The 21787-nt window shown below is 40.0% G+C and overlaps 1 protein-coding gene across 1 annotated transcript in view; it reads right to left on the bottom strand.

The window, feature by feature from the left end:
- Positions 1-21787, bottom strand: part of fa2h (fatty acid 2-hydroxylase) — a 36664-nt gene that overhangs the window by 2594 nt on the left and 12283 nt on the right. The window contains exons 2-5 of the mRNA XM_088299449.1: positions 6250-6369; positions 2560-2702; positions 2297-2397; positions 1073-1245 (exon numbers count right to left, since the gene is read on the bottom strand). Coding sequence (XP_088155575.1) covers positions 1073-1245; positions 2297-2397; positions 2560-2702; positions 6250-6369 — 537 coding nt within the window. The remainder of the gene's footprint in view (positions 1-1072; positions 1246-2296; positions 2398-2559; positions 2703-6249; positions 6370-21787) is intronic.

Raw genomic sequence — 21787 nt, 5'->3', positions numbered from 1 at the left:
TAGTGTTAAAAGCAGAGAGCAACAAATATGTGGCTTTTCACAAGTCAGTTTCAACATTTTAAAAGGTGACACACTAGCCGAGTTTACATGGAGGCATGTATTCCGATTAAGAAAGAATCTGAATGACCAAACGGAATGAAAATGCTCCACATACACGCCTCAATTGGAATAAAAAGGATAGAATATTATTCAGATTCACATGGGTGGTATATTTCTTTTGCTAATCAAACAATCATGTAGACAATTCAATGGGAATGGCCAAGCTGCAGTTGCAGCTGTAGTGACGTCATCGTAATCGTACTTTAAAATGTTTACTCGTTTATACTGAGTTTTGGTTCTGAATCATTTAATTCATCATTAGAATAAATAAGAACACAAACTGCTCGGATTGTTAAATTATGACAATTATAACAGGATAAAGGTTAATGTTAGGGGCGGAACAGTTCACTAAATCCACTGTTCGTGTCTCGGTTTTGTGATCATGGTTTTATATGGTTAAAATACAATCTCGCCGTCGTCTTGTCTGTTACGCGAGTACTGGAACGCGCTCAAAATGCAGTGTGAACACTATGTTGGAATTTTTTTCTTTTTTCAAATCCGACCTGGACCTCTTTCATACATTTTGGCGAGGATATGTATGCGGTGTGTCTGCATTATGAACACTCATCCGTGGACATCCGGCGGACTTTTTTCAACCGTCAGCTAGTTATTCATTAACATGAGAAGCATTTAACTGGCTGAGCATCCTCATTCTGTGCAACGGCAGAACCGCTGCGCAGGTCTGACAACAGAGTTGGAGTGCCTTCACGTTTTTTGGGGGGCCCTAAAAGGTACCAGTATCTGGGAAATAGGGTATTGTGTCATTTTTGCTGACGAAGTTCATGGTATGATGCTTGGTGCAACACTAGTTGGGTCAAGTGATGTTTGCAAGCTGTGATGTCAGTTTGAGTCGACGGCACGTGGCAAAATGGCCTACACTAGGTGGTGGCGCAGAGACCATATTATTGTCAAGAACTTTTTGGACTTGACTTCACTTTTGATTTCGTGTTTTGATGCCTTAGATTGCTTGTACCTTGTGATGCTGTCCATGCAGGAGAAAGTGTAGCGTGATGAGGTAGTAGTTATGAGCTGGTGGTTTCATGTGAAAGACAAAGCGATGGATGCAGTACTCGATGAATGACCACAAGAACCAGCCCATGATGAAGAGCAGTGGGAACGTGTACTTATGGACCATGACAGAGAAGTCTGTGAAGACCCACACACACACAAACACACACAATGTTAAAAAAAAACAAAAAAAAACCACAATGAACATGTACAATTCGAGATAAACTAGCATGTTAGTATTAGAGAATGCAACGCTTGAAATAAGTGGTTTCGCAGTTTGTGAGGTAATATTTTTGCGCCTCATTAAAACGCATTGAAAAGCAAAGCCGTCCCAAAACACTTCGCTGGGCTCACGTTACCTCCCGCGAGTAGTTGGAGGTCAAAGAAGCTCTGCGGGACTCACGCAGAAGCAGCTAGCTAGCAAGAGCTTTGGCTGGCTACTAGTGCGGCTAAACACCTTGCAGAGTTCCTGGTAAGTCGGTTATCATCGCCTACGTGGCAGCGACTAAGCAACATTTCTGATGGAAAAGTCATGGTAAATACTCAGCTAACCTAATATTGACATGGCTAGCATTTTTAACCCCCCCACATGAAGGACTTGGGTGATTTTTGTTGTTCTTTGACAGATGCTTGGCTGGGCCCGTATTAAAGGGGAGAACATCCAACTTTGAGCAGCAACATAGCAGGATAATTAATAAGTGTCTGGATTCTGGAGAGAAAATCATACACACTGATTTGAAGCAACTTTCGATACCGTGTACGTCAGCCGGGCGGAGTAGCCTTTAAGGTTAAAAGAATATGAATATAGTATGAAATATATATAATTCATCAGTAATGTTTTTTTTTTTTTGCCATCACGATAGAGTCACGAGTTTTAACTGTGACTTGTGAGGCTTGCACCATTCTAGACAAGAAACTAAAGTTCGTTGCCATAGAAAATGTGAATTTAAGAAATAATAATTGATTCTATATTAAAAAAAAGTTCTTTCATTATATCGTCATATCTTATTGTTTAACAAAACCCTTGCTTCAGGATCGTGGGATCAACCTGCAATGTATATATTTTAAAAATAAACAAATCTCAAAATTACACCCATTAGGTCACAATACTGTTCCACAAAGTGGGGAAAAAAACATTTCAAGCCTGTGTGGCATTTGATAAATGAACTCCCATGTGCATCTCTGTTACCTGAGGTGATGGGTATTCTGGTGGCACCCTTTGCCAAGGTGGTGAAGCAAGACCAACTGAAATAACACACAATAGGAAGCCACACCACTGGCACCCAGTACCTGTCACGATAAAATGTGATCATCAGGTATAATCTTAGTCATTTTCTTAAAAAAAAAAAAAAAAAAAGGAAAATGGGAACCAAGTTAAAAATGGAAACCATCCAATCATGACTAATTCTCATTACAAAAGGATTACACAAACGTAGGAGCAGCCGGTCTTACCAGGAAGTTTTTGTGCTGGCCTCCAGGAAAGGGTTTCCAAACAGTCTGATAGGCCTGTCGACTGGCTGGTGAACCCAGGCATCGTATTTCTCTCCTAAGTGGCCTACCTGCCACGCCAGGGGCTTCCTCCAGTCCACCAAATCCTGACAGGAGCAGACCATGGCAAGAGGGCGTTATTCCCCTTAGAAACCAGCAGGTGGCACTAGAACATTAGGAATTGTTGCAGGACAAACCCTGCGACTTTGTGTGGAATTACAAGTGGTTTGTCCAAACTTGTTTCATTGAAACGGATTTGCTTCTGGCAATAATTGACTATTTTTACTCAGCTCTTTACCCATTCCACAGGCACAGTTGGGACATAGCAAATCGTTCAGCAGAATCTCATCAGTAGTGCTTTTGCAATGCCAACGTAAATGTTTCAGGTTAGTGGATTGAGTCAGCTATGAACTGGTGACCACATAAAACATGACTGATTTCAAAATGACATTCAAGGGGGCCTGCAGTTCAAAGGAAACACGGGTCATCGGGAACGTGATGTCCACAAGGGCGAATGGTTGATTCAAATCATCGTAGAACTACAGTGTTTGAATGACAAAACTTAATTTGGACTGAAAGTAAAAGTGCAAGAGAACCACATGTTTAAAAACATTTTGTTTTGATTAGATATATGTGATAGTCAACAAAAAATAGTGCATTACTGTGTGGCCTTGGGCTAGAACCACACAGGTGGACCCAATACGGGTAACGGCCACCAATTTGGAATCAGTGCGAGATGGCGATTGAGCCTTCCACAAACACCAAAGCCGTCCACACAGCATGATTTCCCTTTGGCATTTTTTCCCATAATGTGGCACGGGGTATGCGCATGCACTAAAATAAAAATTAAATCTAAAAACTATAAATAAACAATGTTTGCTTTACCTTCAAACGTGTTGGTGTAATGTAAGCCAAATGCTAAAAAATGCTTTTTTTCTGGGTTTTTTTTTTTTACTTGCACATTTGTAAGTCAATACCTCATGGCATCATGGGAGAAATGCTATGGTTTAACCATTTAGCCTACAAGGACCTTCGAATGTATTCCTCTAGAGCAGGCGTGGGAAAACTACGGCGTTAAACGTTTTAATTCGGCCCGCCAAACTTGAAAAATAATTAAATGAATAAACTATGATAATGTTTTATTTTGTTGTAATGCTTTTGTTCATTTTCATTTAAAATTAAATGTATTTTTTTTCTTTGAGGAGGTGAGGTTACCAAAACACTCCATCCATCTGTTCCTGGTCCAACCCCTCTGTCAAATTTTAGAGCCCGTTGTGGCCCACTGATCAAAAAGTTCAATATGAAATTCTCCATAGCAACGCCTCCCCGAAGGTGTTTTGATATGATCCTTGCTTTGCAGTGATGTGCTTTACCAAAAACATATTTTTTGGTCTCACCTGCCCAATGTACATTCTCATTAAGGCCTCAACGAACCAATGCGACAGTCGGTACATGCCGTCTGTTTGGTGTAGTGCGCAACATCGTAACATCTGAGCCATTGTTGGGGTGTCTGGGGGGGGCGTGTTCGGCCAAATCAACATGTACAATCGGGTCGAGCTGTCACGTTAGATGAGCACTGTGGTTGGCTGTTGGCTAGCGAATCACTGCACTAGGCAAGAACCAGAAGTGAAAATTGAAGCTAATTCTCAACAAGTGAACAACAAGTCGCTCGTTTTCACATCTTCTTTTTGGACCTGGTTGGCTGGACAGAAGAGTGCCAAGACCAAGTAATGACTCTAATTCGTGAAAGATCGCTCACGCATACGCAGAAGGTCGAGAGTAGTTTGCGTCTCTGTCGGCTTTTGCTTCTCCAGGTAAGTGTTGGCAAACTGAACTTCAATGGTTATGGATAGTGCACACTGACTGACTGTTGTAACTGTCGCCTGCAGGGGAGCTTGAATTTGCTTGGAAGTGGATCCCGGTTCTTTATCCACCTTTCGAAAAATTCTTTGTTACAATATTTCATCAACTTTTCTCTTTTGTCCAAGGAGGTTGGCTCCAGTGCCATGGGAACTTCTTGACGATGCTGTGCGCACTAGACACCGGAACATTTTGCTCTCCGTAGTTGGACTTGTCCAAGCTTCTCAACAATTTGGGGGGTTTCAAATCCTATCCCAATTCCTTTCTGTTTTTCCTTTTCTCCATACTCAGTGCACCAAACATACACACAATACTAAAACGTGTTCTCTTTCCCCTGTTTTAACTGGCTACAAGTACAATTTCGAAATTGCCAGCACCTGTTAATTTCCGCAAGTAAATTAAAGGAGCACGGCATGCTTGCAATACAATTATAACTTACAGTTATTGTAGTTTAACTGGGTAAGTAAATAATAAATGATACTCATGGAAAGTCTGCCAGGATGTGACACTTTTACACAAGGTTGGGCAAGTCAATAAATTTTGCCGATCCGTCATTCGTCAGCGGCCGGGCCACTCTTCCGTTATTATTTCAAGCAGAAGGAAAACTGTCATCTTCAGTGCTTATTTGAACATTTAAAAACAAACAATAAGAGGCCATCATCTACATACTGTATGAAAGAATTAAACAAAAACTAAGGTGATGCAAGCTCTTGCCAAATAGTCATGCCTGGTGACCAGACAAACTGGTTTTCTTTTCGTCACACTGCAAAAGTGAGTGTTTTATATGATGCGAAGAGCTGCTTTTGTAAGCGTAAGAGTAGGGTGTTTGTACAAGGTCAGGGTTTCCCAGAGGTTCCGTTGCAATCTTACAGGAGGCATACTAATGTCACCATTTCGGATTTAAAGCAATGTCGAATCATTTCAACCGGTAGCACCAAGCGATGATGTGGAACGCATGACAATGCACGAGGAGTTTGCGCGGGGTGCACTTTTTAAGCAGTTAAGTCACTACTAATTAGCCGTGCATCTACCGCCATCTTTTTTGCATACTCTTAGTTCTCTTGGTTTTGTATGTGCAAAGTACTACTGGATGACCCACTTTGGCTTTGTTTGTAATTTCTGTACCATTAAATTGGTCACCCGTTCCATTATCGAATAAATTGTGTAAATGACATTTGCTATTATGTTGATTACTAACCAGTGTGTCCTGGCACATTAGTGTGCGATGAAAAAGCATTTGGTGTGCTGTTTGGAAATTATCCAATTTCACTGGATTACAAAAACACTTATTTAGGATAAAAAAAATATATTTTTGTTGGACTTTCATGCCAGCAACATACAGTGAAAGGAGGACAATTACATTGTTTTTCACTATTTGGCAGAAGGTTACATGCATGACAGTTTGGTTTGTTGGTGTGCCGTGACATTTCTGTTAATATGTCAAATAATATGTGCTTGGCTTAATAAAGGTTGGGAAAGAGTAAGGGAGGGAGACAGAATCCAGAGTGTACAAAAAAACAAACAGGGACAGTGATGAAGAAAGGCAAGGTGAATGACCTGATGGCCATTTCCCCTTTGTCCACTTAAATCCGTCACTGGCCACTTTGTTCAACGGCATGCAGTCCAGTGTTTTGATATTAAAAATGTCAGGTGGAAGGTGAAGTAATATAGTTTGAGTTGCCGCAGTAAGATATTCATACTTTTTTGTACATTTCTATGCCAGCTACCCATGAGGTCAGGAGTCATTCATTAATGGGACAGAATGAAGAACTGAAAAGAAAATAGTTCTCATACGTTTTCAAGGTCCACGGAGCTGCAGAGATTGTATGGAGCATTCTGGTCGTCATCTTTCTCTGTTGCTACAGTCGTTTTTTCTTCTGTCGGTTTACTGGAGTTCTTCCTCTCCCTCAGATTCTGGAGCAAATAAAGAAGAGCAAAAGCTGATTAAGAGAGAGTTAAAATAAGAGAAGAAAGTGCGCATTAGGAACTTTCCAAAAACACATTTTCAGTTTCGCCAAAGACTAGGATCAACTGGCATATTCTCACCTGTCCACTCTCTCACTAATAAAATGCTACCACAACAAATGGAAATCAACTGTGTATTTTTATGTACCTTAATATGGTCACTACGGTAATGCAACAGACACACCAGAAAAAAAATAACGTACATGAACGAGCAATACAAAAATTGGGCTATTTTGTCGATATAACAAGAAATGTGAAGTTACATATTTCTATAACTATATTAGCAGCGTCAACCTAAAATGCGCCAACATAAAGCACCACCGGACAAGTGTGTGAGAACCGTTCATTCAGCCATTATCCAAGCCGATTATTCTCATGAAGGTTGCGGTATAACTCAGCATAACACTTAATAAAGAACCGCTCACCGCATATTGTGCAGAGCGGGCTTCGTACGTGGTCTGTTTGTTACTCATTTTGCTCGATTCTGGGTTTAATATTAGCGTAATGCGACTGAGACGTTTAGCATTTTAATATGAGTACATCATGGATGCATGGAACTGAGAAAAGCCGGTCACTTTTCAAAAGAAAATATTAATCAGCCTCGAATAATAAATAAATTGAAAGTACTGCAATTTTTTTTTCTTTTTTCTGTGCAGCTCGCCACACTCCCGTCCAAAGTGGCCCAGTACTGTGGATGGGGACCACTCTTATAGTCTGTATGCTATGGTATGGTGATTACATGTACCTTTATGCAACATTATAACTGGATTACACAATATTACAAACTTTATCAAGCTTAAACTTTATATAGTGTTTCAAGTAGCTTCAAGTGCCTTTTACTTGCAGTGACCTGAATGTAGTTGGGAGAGCGTCACAGAATCCCCAAAGGCTATTCAAAAAGAAATCGTCAGGGGAAAAAAATCACTATAGACATGGTTGCTTAAAAAAAGGTTTCTTATTTTATAAAATCTTGGGGAAAAACTACAATATAATTATTTGAAAAAGCATGACATTGATAGAATAAAAACCATGAAATATTTCATTACAATAATTGGACTAAAAAAATATAAAACATTCATACATATAATATTACTTTGTTTTTTAAAAATGTATTTATTTCAAAATGTTTTTGGCATGGGTATTTTTTTAAAACCAATTTTTGGGGGTTGAATTTCAGGGAAAGTTTATCTCAAGGTTGTGTGGTCAGCAAGGTGAGATTTAGGTCCAAGCAAAGGTCAAAAGGTCAAGGGACCTTAACATACCACAATCATAAAAGAAAATAAAAAAATTAAAATAATATAACATATAATATTGAGAATACCTATTGAATTCCCATTTGAACAATATCTTTCTTTTAAAAATTGCCCTAGAAAATGACGAGATATTGATGTGTAAAGGTTTGCATCCAATCCCGTTTTGCTGAAATCTAAAAAAAAATTGGTGGGCCACATCCCCCAAACCGCTGGAGTGGGGTCCGTAAAATTAGGGATTCTGTGTTGTAAGATCATGATGAACAAATAAACCATATTTCGTCCAATTCTGAGAAGGTTGTGTACACTCCATTGGCTGATCTGAGCCAGAATTATGTTTACACATAAGATAAGATAAGATAAGATGTCCTTTATTAGTCCCACAATGGGGAAATTTGAGGTGTTACAGCAGCAAAGATATAGATCACACAGAGTCGGCGGCGTAAAGTAGCCGTTTATGTATAACATCAGCAGCAGACATTCATAAAAAGCATGCAAATATACACAGTATAAACGTATCTAAGTGTAAGGAAACACTCCTAATGCCTGTCCATTATACAGAGGGGGAAACGCTGTAAAGATAAAAACTAGTGAATGATTGAAAATACTGCAATGATAAAAATATTGCAATGATAAAAGTACTGTAATGGTAAGAGTACTGAAATGATAGAAAAGTACTGCATGATAAAAAATACTGCAATGATAAAAGTACTGTAATGGTAAAAAGTACTGCAATGATAAAATATACTGTAATGGTAAAAGTACTGTAATAGTAAAAGTACTGCAACGATAGAAAAATACTGCAATGATGAAAGTACTGCAATGGTAAAAGCACTGCAATGGTAAAAGTACTGTAATAGTAAAAGTACCGCAATGATAGGAAATACTGCAATGATAAAAGTACTGTAATAGTGAACGTCCTGCAATGGTAGAAATACTGCAGTGATAGAAGTACTGTTATAAGAATACTGTAATGGTAAACAAAATACATCATTGGTCAATATTTAAGTACACCATTGGCTGAAAGTACAGTAGTAGTATATATTGCATCCTAGGACTGCACAATTGCACTAATGCCCTCCCGTTTGTAGGCCTGACCCAATGTTCTTGTTAAAAAGTCTGACAGCAGTTGGCAGGAAGGAGCGGCGAAATCTCTCTCTGGTACAGCGAGGGTGTAAAAGTCTGTCACTGAAGGAGCTGTGGAGTGTTCTCAGAATGTCATTGAGTGGGTGGGCTAGGTTGTCCAGCATTGATGACAGTTTTGCCGTCATCCCCCTGTCCCCCACTGAGTCCACAGAGTCCAGGGAGCAGCCCAGGACAGAGCTGGACCTCCTCACTAGTTTGTCCAGTCTCTTTTTGTCCCGGCCCGAGATGCCTCCTACCCAGGAGACCACTCCATAGAAGATGACTGACATCACAATGTAAACAATGAACTCTGCAATGCAATTCTGGATGTGGACAGGAAAATGAGGTTGGGATGCAAAACATTCTGCTACGTGCTTTTGTGAAATGATCTTTTTGGATTATTTGGTTTCATTTCATTTCCACAATTGCCTTCCACCAGGCTCCTGTCATTCACCATCCGTTTGTATGGTGAACCTGGTCACGTCCTCGGTGAAGAACCGAGGGTCAACGGGTTTTTCTGGTCGCAGATCGTCAGACACCCCCACCTGAGCAACCCAGCGGGGGGTGATCAGACCATGGATCGCCACTCTTGATCTAGCACTGGAGACAATGGAGCTGTTGTGTACATGGGGTGACTCTATGATAACTGTGAGTAAAAAGGCTGCAATATATTAAAACTTACAGCTCCAAAATGACCTTGTTTAAAAATATTTGGATGAATAAAAACTGCATTTTTGCCAGTGAACACAATTTATTTTCACAAAATCTAAAATATAAAGTACATGAGAAATATGTATCATGTTACATTGAAATAATGTTAACATTGATCTTGTGGTTCGATTATTTTTAGCAAGTTATAGTGACTCATCACTGGTGAGCTATTTCTAGAACAAGCCCACGGGTTACTCGGGTTGTCCTTTGGGCTAACTTGTACCTGCTGGCACACTTTTGTTTTAGTTTTTCTTTTTGAGTGCAATGCACAATAAGAACAAAAGAGCGCAAAAAGGCATCTGTGTTTGCAGCACCCTCCTTGTTCCCTCCTTCTGCTTCATTATGCGCTGAAGAGGAGAAATTTATTGAAAAACTGATTACCGGTGACGGCTAGTATGAGCGCTTATTGAAAGTTTGACTTTATAAAACCACAGTAAACCTTCAAACTGGTAATCAGCCCATGCTGGGCATCAACATGGACATCATTTGGCCTACCGTATTTTCACGTCCATAGCGCGCACAATACCTAATACTTTCTCAGTTGCATGTGCTTTTACTGTATTAAGCGCAAACAAAGGACGAAGTAAGATTGGACGAAGATACATCAAGTCATTGCCGCAGCGCTAAAACAATAGCTAGCATGCATGCTAGCATACGTTTTGAGAAAGGCAGCTTTGGGCCTTTAAAGTGCGCCTTATGGTCGTGAAAATAGTCATTTGTATTATAGAAAACTGTGAAAGTTTAGAGATAGTTCATATTTTTCTGGGGACATCAGTGAACATTAAGCCTTTAACGCTGATTGTTCAGGATATTTAATGCAAAAAAATAAATTCCGACATTGAATGGTAAGCTCCAGGCCAGTCCGCCACGGTGAAAGACCAATAAGTGAATCAGATGCTGGCTAGTAAGAATTTCATGAATGAAGTCCAGGAGAAAAAAAGGTCCACCCAAATTGAATAGTTGGCCATCACTTTGTTTGTTTGTATCAGACAATGCTTGGAGCCCACTATTTTGCTGCGCCCCAGCTTCCTACGATCTATGGCTGGCTGGTCAACATTGTTATGGTGTAAACAAAACATCCATCCATTATCTGTACCGCTTCTCCTCACTAGGTTCGCGGGGGTTGCTGGAGCCTATCCCAGCTATCTTCGGGCAGTAGGCGGGGTACACCCTGAGCTGGTTGCCAGCCAATCGCAGGGCACAAATAGACAAACAACCATCCGCGCTCATACTCATACATAGGGTCAATTTCGAGTGTCCAATCAACCTGTCACGCATGTTTTGGCATGTGGGAGGAAAGTAACGGAGAGGACCCGGAGGAAACCCATGCAGGCACGGGGAGAACATGCAAACTCCACACAGGAAGGCTGGAGCCGGGATCAAACCCACGACCACCACATTGTGAGGCCATTGTGCTAACCAATCGGGCCACCGTGCCGCGCTCAACATAACATAAGTCATAAATAATTGCAAAGGCCACTCTTATGTAAGTAAATGCTACTTATCACAAAAGGAGGACGAGTGGTAGTAACAGGAGAAAGACAGCAAAGCCATGCTAATTGTTAAGCTATTGTACATTTCTTATACTGTCACAAAACACCAAAATTATAGCTGAGATAAAGAGCAGATCATAATTTAGGGTCACTTCATGGAGAATACAGAAATTTCAAAGGTCACATATAATTTATTTATAGAATAGAATTCAACCATTTTTTTTTTCAGTTCAAGCACAAAATTCCATGAAAATGCCACAAATGCATCAGGACCGAAAATGATTTCCATAAATACTGCGTCACACAACATGTGTGTCTCTTAATGGACACATTCTGTTCACATAAAGTCACATTTGTTTTGGTAATGTGATCTGCTACAAAAAAAAAAAAATAATAAATAAATCCTAACATTATGCCCTGCAATGCAAGCAAAGTTTTCTTTGTCACTGTGTTAAAACTGATGGACAACAAAAGAGACAAAGGAAATGGAGTGACCCTCTTACCCATCAAAAACGGTCATGGTGTCTCGGTTTGACGGGTGATTAAATGACTAAAATGTCCGCTCCACTATTTTCAGTTAAACAATAAAGATGTATTACTTGCGATTAATTGCGATTTTCTTAACTGCTTCAATGTGAATGTAAAACGAAACAGTACCAAATGCCCACTTTTGTCCTTTCTCCAATTTCCATAATCAAGTCAAACTTGATGCCAACCTGGTCCACGTTCACGGACACAGCCATACTACATCACATCCTTTTGCTTTTCCCACTTGCAACACCTGGGTCTCATCATCCCATTGATTATGGAGACCTGTGGCTAATTGACACCACACCTTTCCCAAGTAGTGGGAGTTTTAAATCCAAAACATAAATCAACACAGAAACGGCTCATACAGGAAATATTAACCAATTGACTTAATGTCTTTTTAATTTAATCATTTTTGTCTTCTGCCTTTGGAGCATAAGCACAAACCCCAACTTGACTCATTTGCTTTCCATGAGCTTCTGTTCATGTATGCATATCACACGATTAAGCATGGCTTTCTGTGGTCTAAGAAAACACTACAATATCTATACAAACAACATTCCTCTTGCAAAATACACTCAGATTAGGTTTCCAGATAAAGCACAAACAATGTCTAAGTAACTTCAGTATCACACCTTCTATGTGTGTCCAAAATAATTCATTAATCTCACACTGGGCAATATTCTAAATTAGTTTGTTAGTGCTGGCTCTACATGTCAATATACATGTAGCCTCACACTTCCTAGCATGCATTGGTTGAGCGTGGTGGGTAAACTTGATGACTGGCAATGTGCCCAGGTGCCTGCAATCGGTGTGGAGGGATATGCCGATGGTGTCCTTCATTTCATCCATGCGGGGAGTACGGCCAGTGTCGTCTGCCTCTGCTCGACACCGACAGGTCCATCTTTTCCCACCAAATTTACCGTCGTTATGTGTATATCGTCGCTGCACTATCAAAATAACAACTTTACAGGAGGTAGAAAAAAACGTTTTGAGTTCTCAGGCACTGCTTTTTTGAGTTGTTTTATATATAATATTGATATTGGACACTCATGTCAATGTAATCGTAATCATACCTAAAAAAAATTACATCCAATTGCCTAAATTAACGCTGGCATTGATAAAGACTACTTCCAAGTCCGCAATCACATGATGCACACACCGTACTGAAGGCCTGTGAAAATTCACAAAAGCAAACTGCCCGACAACTTCACAAATGCCTTCCTAAAGGTCTAAAGCCATAAGTGACGCAATAAATAAAACAATGAGTCAGCTAACCTTGTCTATTAAGTGGATATTAATATGAAACGGAGACTTACCTCCGTGACACACGAGGGTCCTTCTGCAACGAAGCGTCACAGGGATGGATTTTAAACAAACCGGCCAAATTAAGCCGGAGAAACTTACGATTTTCATTTGTTAAAAAAAAAAAAAACACTCAGATTTTAAAGAGAGGCGACAATTACGCCACACAGCTTTTTTTTTTTTAAGTTGCGTAACAAAATCGGAAGTGTGTTTTTATTTGTTATCAAGCTATTTTCACCACTTTACGGCTAAAACTGCCTAAAAAATACAGACCAAGTGGGGACGTTAGTATAAATTTTTGAAACTAAATAATTTGACCGTATTTGGATATACAAGATGTCCAACGGACAGCAACAGTATATCCGTTGTGTTTGAGAACAATACTTAACGGTGACCATTTTTATTATGTCATAATTTCATTCTCTCAGCACACACTTTGAACCTGGTGCACACCACACACACACACGCACGCACCCCCCCCACACACACACACATTACATGAGTGTAAATGAAGCCGCTGTGCAAGTTAAGTCCACCAAAAAGGCAACACAACAATCCTGCAGAATCATTTCACCAAGTAGCACCTAAGTGATTATGTAGAACGTATGACAATTAGTGAGCTCAGTTTGCTCAGGCTGACGATATATCATTAGCCACTGCTAACTAGCTGTACATTACCCGGGACACACCAGAAATCAATCGCATCCCCTTTTGATTATGCACACAATCAATCCCAATAATTAATGAATTAATCCATTTGCAGTACAGTCAATAAACGGAACCAGTCGACATATAGAAGCCTATGAAACATGCTCGGCCTCTTCACCCCATTGGTCCAATTTAAAGATAGACATTACACTGAGCTCATCAGGATATAGTTTGGTCAGTGCCACTACCACTGCTACTTTCACAAATGTGAAAATGCAGAGCATGTATTGGACACACATTGCAAACTGAGAACCAAAAATGAAAAAGAGTGCAAAGAAATTGAAGAATCTTATTTGAGATGCAGCAAAATGTGAAAAATTCACAGATATGCATTGCTGAGACAGCAACGCTCTAATTCAGGGATGAGCAACTCTCGGAGTGACCCTTGATTTAATTAAGAAAAAAAAAAGAAAAACAAGTTTACTGTTGCTGAGCTCACCATTGCCTCCAACCCCAAAACAGTTGTGCATCAGATAAGAAGAGCGTGTATTTGCATTATTTAGACAAATTCAATGTTCTCTTTCAATCCTTTCTCATCCCTGTGAAAGCTGCGACGTTTCTACAAATGGGAATGTGCAAGTGCGTCAGGTTAATTTATGAATGACTGCAACAACAGGACTGTTGTTGCATGTGTGCTGTGACCAGCAGCGAGACATTCCTCTCATAACCCAAACGCACAAAACCAGCATAAATCACATTTAAATACATAGTTTGAAAAGAGTGAGGACAAACAGTTGTCGTGTGAAATATGAGCATGGTATGCAAATGTGAGTGTCTTAAGGTGCTTTACGGCTCTGTGTGACTTGGGATCATTTTCAGATAATTTGCTTATAATAATAATAATAATAATAATAATAATATTCCCTTTATTAGTCCCACAATGGGGAAATTCGAGATTCGAACCCAGGCCTCCTGGGGAGACTGGGTCCTGAACGCGGCGCCTTAGACCACTCGGCCATCCTATGTGGTACTTTTCAAAAATAAATCACCAAAATCTCTTCTCAATGGCATTGCCTCACCCATTTTCATGAGGTGTGATAAACTGTACCAGCAGGAAGCAAAATCATTATTTTCTATCATAGGCCATGACTCATCATCATCAGATGGGTTTGGGGACTTTTTGGTCATTATGATTGAAGATCTCTGTAGTCAACTGTTTACATGTTACGTGATCTATTACCATCTTCCGTGTACTTGTGCCATGACATTAATCAAAACCGCAGTTTTATAGCCACCTGAGGTGCAGATCAATGTAAACAAGACTTGAGTTCATAAGTCTATTTAGCACAGTAGTAGGGATGGTTAATTACACATTTACGCCTGCCTATTCGGATTGAACCGTTTACACAACGTTTGTTCGAACGAGACTGTGAATCCGAATCAATTTCTATTTGTATTTGGCCTTTTTTATTGTGATTGAAGTGTTTACGTGGAGCAATTTCATTCTGTTTGGAATGTGGGAGAAAACTGGAGTACCCAGAGGAAACCCACGCAGGCAGGGGGAGAACATGCACAGGAAGGACGGAACCGGAATCCCACGACCTTTGCACTGTGAGGCCAGCGTGCTAACCAGTCGCTCACCGTGCCGCCCACACATAGAAATAATAAAAGAGAATCATTCCGTTTGAAATGACTTCTCGCATTAATATCAGATGAAAAAAAAAAAAAAAAGTTTGTTTTTATCTTTATAGAGAATTTCACTTTTGAATGACATTATGATTTTAGAATATTTCAGATTTCAGTTTTGGACATTATTAACGGCAGTCTGTCTAGTGTTGTAGTCCCCCAACATTTTAAACATGCTGTGGTGCCGAAGAAATGTGGCCTTGAACAAGAATTACTGTTAATTTGCCCAAAAAGGAAACGAGGACGTTAACAAACACCTCTGTGGCAAAGCCCGGGGTGGACGCGATCCGACCGGAGTTCCTAAAGGCTCTGGATGTTGAGGGGCTGTCATGGTTGACTCGCCTCTATAACATTCCGTGGACATCGGGGACAGTGCCTCTGGATTGGCAGACCGGGGTGGTGTTCCCCCTCTTTAAGAAGGGGGTCCAGAGGGTTACAATTACAGAGGAATCACACTCCTCAGCCTCCCTGGTAAGGGCTATTCAGGAGTCCTGGAGAGGAGGGTCGATTGGGACGTCGAAGCTCAGATTCAGGAGGAGCAGTGCGGTTTTCGTCCCAGCTGCAGAAAAGTGGACCAGCTCTACACTCTCGGCAGAGTCCACGAGGGTGCATGGGGGTTCACCCAACCAATTTACAGGAGTTTTGTGGCCTTGGAGAAGGCGTTCGGCCGTGTGCCTTGGGGAGTTCTGTGGGTTGTACTTCGGTCGGATGTGTTACAGAGCCCCCTAAAGCAGGTTGTTCGGTCCTGTACCACCAATGTCAGAGCATAGCCGGCAGTAAATTGGATTAATTTCCTATGAGGAATTGACTCTGCCAAGGCTGCCCTTTGTCACAGATTCTGTTAATAACTTTTATGGACAGACTTTTTAGCCGCAGCCGAGGCAAGTAAGGGGTCCGGTTTGGTGGTCTCACTATTGCATCTCTGCTTTTTGTAGATGATCTGGTACTGTTGTCTTCAAGCTGTGATCCCCAACTCTCACAGGAGCGGTTCACAGCTGAGTGTTAATAGGTTGGGATTGAGATCAGCACATCCAAATTTGAGACCATAGTCCTCAGTCAGAAAAGGGTGGAGTGCCCTCTCCGGGTCGGGGACAAGATCCTTCCCAGAGTAGAGGACTTCAATTATCTTGGGGTCTTGTTCATGAGTGAGGGTAGGATAGAGCAAGGTCGACAGGTGGATCGGTGTAGCGTCTGCTGTGATGCGGACACTGTATCGGGTTGTCGTGGTGAAGAAGGAGCTAAGCCGAAAAGCGAAGCTCTCGATTTACTGGTCGATCTCCGTTCCTACACTCAACTATGGTCACGAGCTGTGGGTCGTGACCGAAAGAACGAGATCTCGGATACAAGCGGCTGAAATGAGTTTACTCTGCAGATGGATGGATGGATGGCACCAAGAACGTAAATTCGGGGCAATGTGGCATAAGCCTTGAATGGTGATCTAAATTCATATAGACTTTGTAGTGTAAAATTAGTTGTGCAAATTTTCATTTGGCGATTTTGGATCATTATTTACACTCTTTCCGTTCCCAAAACTTATTGATGAAATTAATCCATCCAAATTCTCTCCTCCTCTGCCCTTGTTAGCCCACTCCAGTGTCAGTGTTGTGATGGTACGAGGCCTCATCGCCACACTTTTTCTCCAGTAACTAGTTCCTTTGTTCTCTTTTATATTCCTTCTCAGACACAGAAAACCAGTGTTGTTTCGGGCGACGCCCACCCACCCCCAACGAGTCCTTCTCATTGACCTTGTTCTGTAACATTATCAGATTATTCATTATTTCCCTCAACTTTGAAGCATACCGTATATTTTAAGGCAAAGCGGCATGTGGTGTTCAGTTATAAGTCACATATTAACCAAACATCACACACAACACGCAGAGGAATGCAGTCAAGGTTAAAAAAAAAATCTAAAGTCAAACCTTTGATTGGTAAGGACAGAGTAAGAAACATATGACAATGGTTGTCGTCATTTCTAATAAAGACAATGGGACACCCGTGTGTGGGGTTTCAATTGTTGCCTCACAACTGAAAAGTGTGCATAAGCACTGCTTGGATGCCAACCAACTATTGGTTACCGAACTCCCTCCGCCTGTTTGCCCAATTCACTGCACAGCTGAACTGGACATGCACTGTCACCTGAATATGACTTAAAGTGACCTTTTAAATCTAAAAATAAAAATAAAAATAAAAATAAAAATAAAAATAAAAATAAAAATAAAAACATCTAGAGAAAGCAAGCAAGCGAGAGAGAGAGAGAGAGAAATTTCTGTGCAAAATTTGCTCATAATAATGTACTGGCGGACTGAACCTTAATATTTTATTATTTCAGCCATATAACTTTTTGCACAATAAAATGTGAAATGAAAACATGGATGTTTCTGCATTCATTTATCAGCAATATAATGAAAATGTTTTCAGTTATAATATTGAACGCATAATGGATAATAGGAATGAAAGCCTCCAAAGTAACTCACTCATTTTAATACCTTACAATGAATATATCGATTATTTTAGGATTGTGCGGAGGTGTTTGTGTTTGGATTTAGTCCATTTTTTAAATGACTGACTGAGATCCATTTGAGCATCGGAAATGTGTCACAGTTACTCAAATGTGGGCGGACAAAGAGCATGTGGTTTAGTTTACACGTGAGTTGAAGATAAATGTGCTTGTGTCACATACCTAAAAGAACCGAACGGACCTGAATGGCCAGTATTCCAGATTCAAAGCCTGGCTGCGTGTGTTTGCATGTGTACACACAAGAATCAGAGGCTGTCTGTAGCTAGCCAACTTGAGCACACAGTGTCAAGTTACCGGGACACTAACAAGTGAGGCAGTACCATCAAGCGCATCATTTTACAGTCATTTCACCCAATTCCTTTACAACAAATAAATTGCTGATCTTCATCATTTAATTAAGATGGAAGATGTAGACGTTACAGAAAGGTGAAGGATTCCAATTGTAAAACAATATGCTTGTTATAAAGAAAGCATATTTTTAAGGTAGTATCAATGTAATGTCAAACAGTTCCCTGTGAAACAACCCAGCATCTGACAAAAAATGTACAAAAATACGCATCAGGATGCAATGCAAGCTGCAGTCAAAACGATGTTCAATCAATGACAGGGAAAGGATAAAATATTGGAATCTTCCTGTGAGGCAAATAACCCCCGAAATCACATATTACAAATAAATAAATACAGAAACCCAAATCTTTCTTTCTGACTTTCCCCAGTTATCAGCGTCCCTCCCTTGATCAGGTGTTAACTGTGGCGAGGAGTTAAGCCACCTGAGGCCTTCATCTGAGCGCTAAGTGTCATGTCGGCAGTCTCTATGGTAGCAAAGGAAAACAATACCTTGGGTAATGTATCACCATGGAGCAAACTCAGAGCTGCTTTTCAGACTTGAAGGAGACAATTCACACTATTGGGAAAAATATGAATGCTGAAGACATGATCCAGTTTGCAGTCTTCTTTGCCTTTCGATGTAACCCTAATGAAGGGTTACAGCCAACAGCCAATCATCTTCTTCCATTTGGTGATTTTGGGGATGGCTGAAATTAAATCGACTATTGTAGTGGCCAATAACGGTACAAATAAAAGTTGGGGCAGTTGATTGACACTAATTGTAAAATTCTTCAACTCGGATATTAACACACCCAGCAGTTTCCCTTGTCAATGCATTGTGGCGAAGGACAATTGCATGATTGACCAGAAATCTACGCATTCCATTCCATGACTTGCTTGCCTGCCAACATTCCATCCAATTAATATATTAACACCCACATCACCAACCCAATGCTCGACCCTGTGTATGTATGACACTATTTCATCTGTTGCAAAGCTTGTTGTTCATTTTTATGATATTTGAATATGGAGTGAAAGGAAATCTCTTTTGTGCTGTACTGAAATCATTCGCATCACATGCTTACGGAACGCTCCATACTATGTCATTTGTTCAGTCATTCACACAGTCAGCCATTTGTGATTCCGGTTGGTTCACAATGTCGGCACTGTCTTGCTGCACTAACTGCAGAAATATTTTGACTGTCAAGCGGAAATAGTAATTACAGGTAGACTTCCGTTAAATCGTTTACCTTCAATCATGACTTTTGCATTATTTTGCAGCATTTATGAAATGTTTCAAACTTCTTTTTCCAAGTTGGAGTGGTTACAGATTAGTGAGAGACCAATAGAGTTTTTTCAGGGCCTATATACCGACACCAATTATTAGTAGTCAAGGGAGACGATAAACCAATATTTGAAGCCATCATTTGTCTGCAATAAAAGTGAAAAACACAGATGTTACAATTTTGAGTAAATCAAACGCTTGACTTTGTTTAAATCCCTTTAAGGATGTCACTTTTCAGAACTGTAAAACATTGTTATCAACCTAAGAAAATTGATGTATTTCTTTAACAAAATGTCACACTTTTAAAATTCGAATGTTTCACTTCTCAATCGTTACTGTCATTGTTTTTGGCTAAAAACCAAATAGTGTGAGGTACCACAATAGAACTTCAAATTTCAAAAGAACACATTTTTTTCACTGATCACTGACTGTGGCTGACTGATTGGATGTTGAAAAATTGGCCAAGGACCAGAATTCCAGTTAAATCGGGTCAGATGAAAAATTGTTGATCACTATTATAGATACAGTATATTTTCATTGAGTTTCAAAGACAAGACTTTGGTGCCCAAGATTAAATTTGTTTTGAATTTCCTTCTATCCAAAGAGGACCAAATATTTTTTTTAAGTCATCAAAAATCTTTTGGCAAAATTCTGACAAGGTATTCGACCACTCGTCCTGAAAAAATTGGTACATTTCATTTCCATTGCTTAGATTGCTGACACACTTCAGGGGTAGGGAACTCCAGTTCCTGGAGAGCCATATCGTACCTGTTTGAGACCTCACCCTACTCCAAACACACCTGATGCAAATAATCATTTCAGGCTTCCACAGGGCTTGTTGATGTACCCCACGTTTGAATCTGGTGTTTAGGGAGTAGGGAGAGCTCCCCTGGAACCGGAGTTCCCTACCCCTGCGCTACATAATGAGATAATGCTGTGCAACATGGACAAATGATTTCATCTGAATAAAGGAGTCGGTAATTAAAAAAAAAAAATAAACATATATATAATAGTGGCCCTAAATAAGCGTTTTGAAAGGTTACGTTTTTGTAACCCAAGCTTGTCAACTTGTTCCGTAAACTCTGGTTCACCCGACTGTGGTGTCTCCATCTGAACACTAGGGACAACATTTAAAAAGAGTACATAGATAAGAAATTAAGAGTTGCAAGGACATGAAACTACTGTAGATATTGTATAGAGATGCCATATTAAATCTGTATGTCGACTTGTAAATAGAGAATAAAATAAAAATACAAGTGAATAGCACAGCAACCATCGGGCACGCGCGTCGATGACGTCGAACGCAAATTGCAGGAAGCACTGATCAACACTTCAAATGCGCGTCACAGCTACCAGTGGTCCAGCGCATCTATATGCTGTCTGCCATGGGTGGGTAGCACAATTAGTCCAATTTAATCATGATCATGATTTGGGCTGCTTTAGGTATGTGCATCTCTCCAATAAAAAGTCCATTTGAAATATATATCTCAATACACGGGGTACAGCAAGATTGAAGAACGGTTCAATTTGCTTCGATTCAGTTGGATTGCGATTCCACTCGACGAGGCACGGCTTAGTTCAAGAGGTTAGGGTTATGATATGGTATTCTTGTTTAAAGTAGATAATCATTTTACAATATGAATTAGCTTGTCAGTATTGAAAAATGTCGCATTTTATCAAAGACGAAGTGTTTTTGCAGCTTCTGTTATGTTTAATAAGAAGAACAAAATATCAACAACATCAAACCTTTTCAAGCTACATTGAGATTCATGAGATCGTGAACCAAGACATTCACATCTTTAAAATCAATGCAGATTTTCCGACTCAAATTAGTTGGCCTTGCTGCTATGATTAAATTAACCTTATATTTTTATTTCCGCATCCTAAACATCAACCCACAAGTCTAAAGTTGACTGATTAGAACGAGTACTGAAAAAAATTTTAGATCAGGCGGATAACGGGGAAGAGAGAGTGCCTTGAAAGTGATCTGTTGTCTGGACTGTGTGATTGCACATATCATTTGTTAAAAATGAGCGCAATAAAAATAAAAATGTTGAAGCTGAGACATCTTTCTTGGATGGCAAGCGCTCAGGCATTGGCAATGTAAAACTTGCCTCAATGTTGACAGTGGCAATGAAGCTCACAGTTCATGGCAGGCTTGAGTTTTTACTGGACACCCAAACCGAAGAAAGGACAGCCACAAAATTCTTCAAGTTCGCCCATTTTTTTAAATCTTAGAAATAACAAAGAAGGGTTCAAATCAAACACTAAAAGCCCAAAAGTAATATAACATTCATGCCCATCATGTTAACTCATTCAATACCATTGACGGATAAATACGTCAAAATCCATTTTTTTTTTACTGGGCTGGTCGTGAATGAGTTAAGACCAACTTGTCACTGCTCAATTTCCTAATTGCTAAGCACACAAACGACAGATAAGACAAAAATGAAGTTCAATACAGATGGAAGAATGTGTCAAGGAATGTTGA

The sequence above is a fragment of the Idiotropiscis lumnitzeri genome, chromosome 6 (assembly GCF_059441095.1).
Source record: "Idiotropiscis lumnitzeri isolate Australia: NSW breed Sydney's pygmy pipehorse chromosome 6, RoL_Ilum_1.0, whole genome shotgun sequence".
NCBI classification, from domain to species: domain Eukaryota; kingdom Metazoa; phylum Chordata; class Actinopteri; order Syngnathiformes; family Syngnathidae; genus Idiotropiscis; species Idiotropiscis lumnitzeri.
This window is presented reverse-complemented; position numbering and strand designations above follow the sequence as displayed.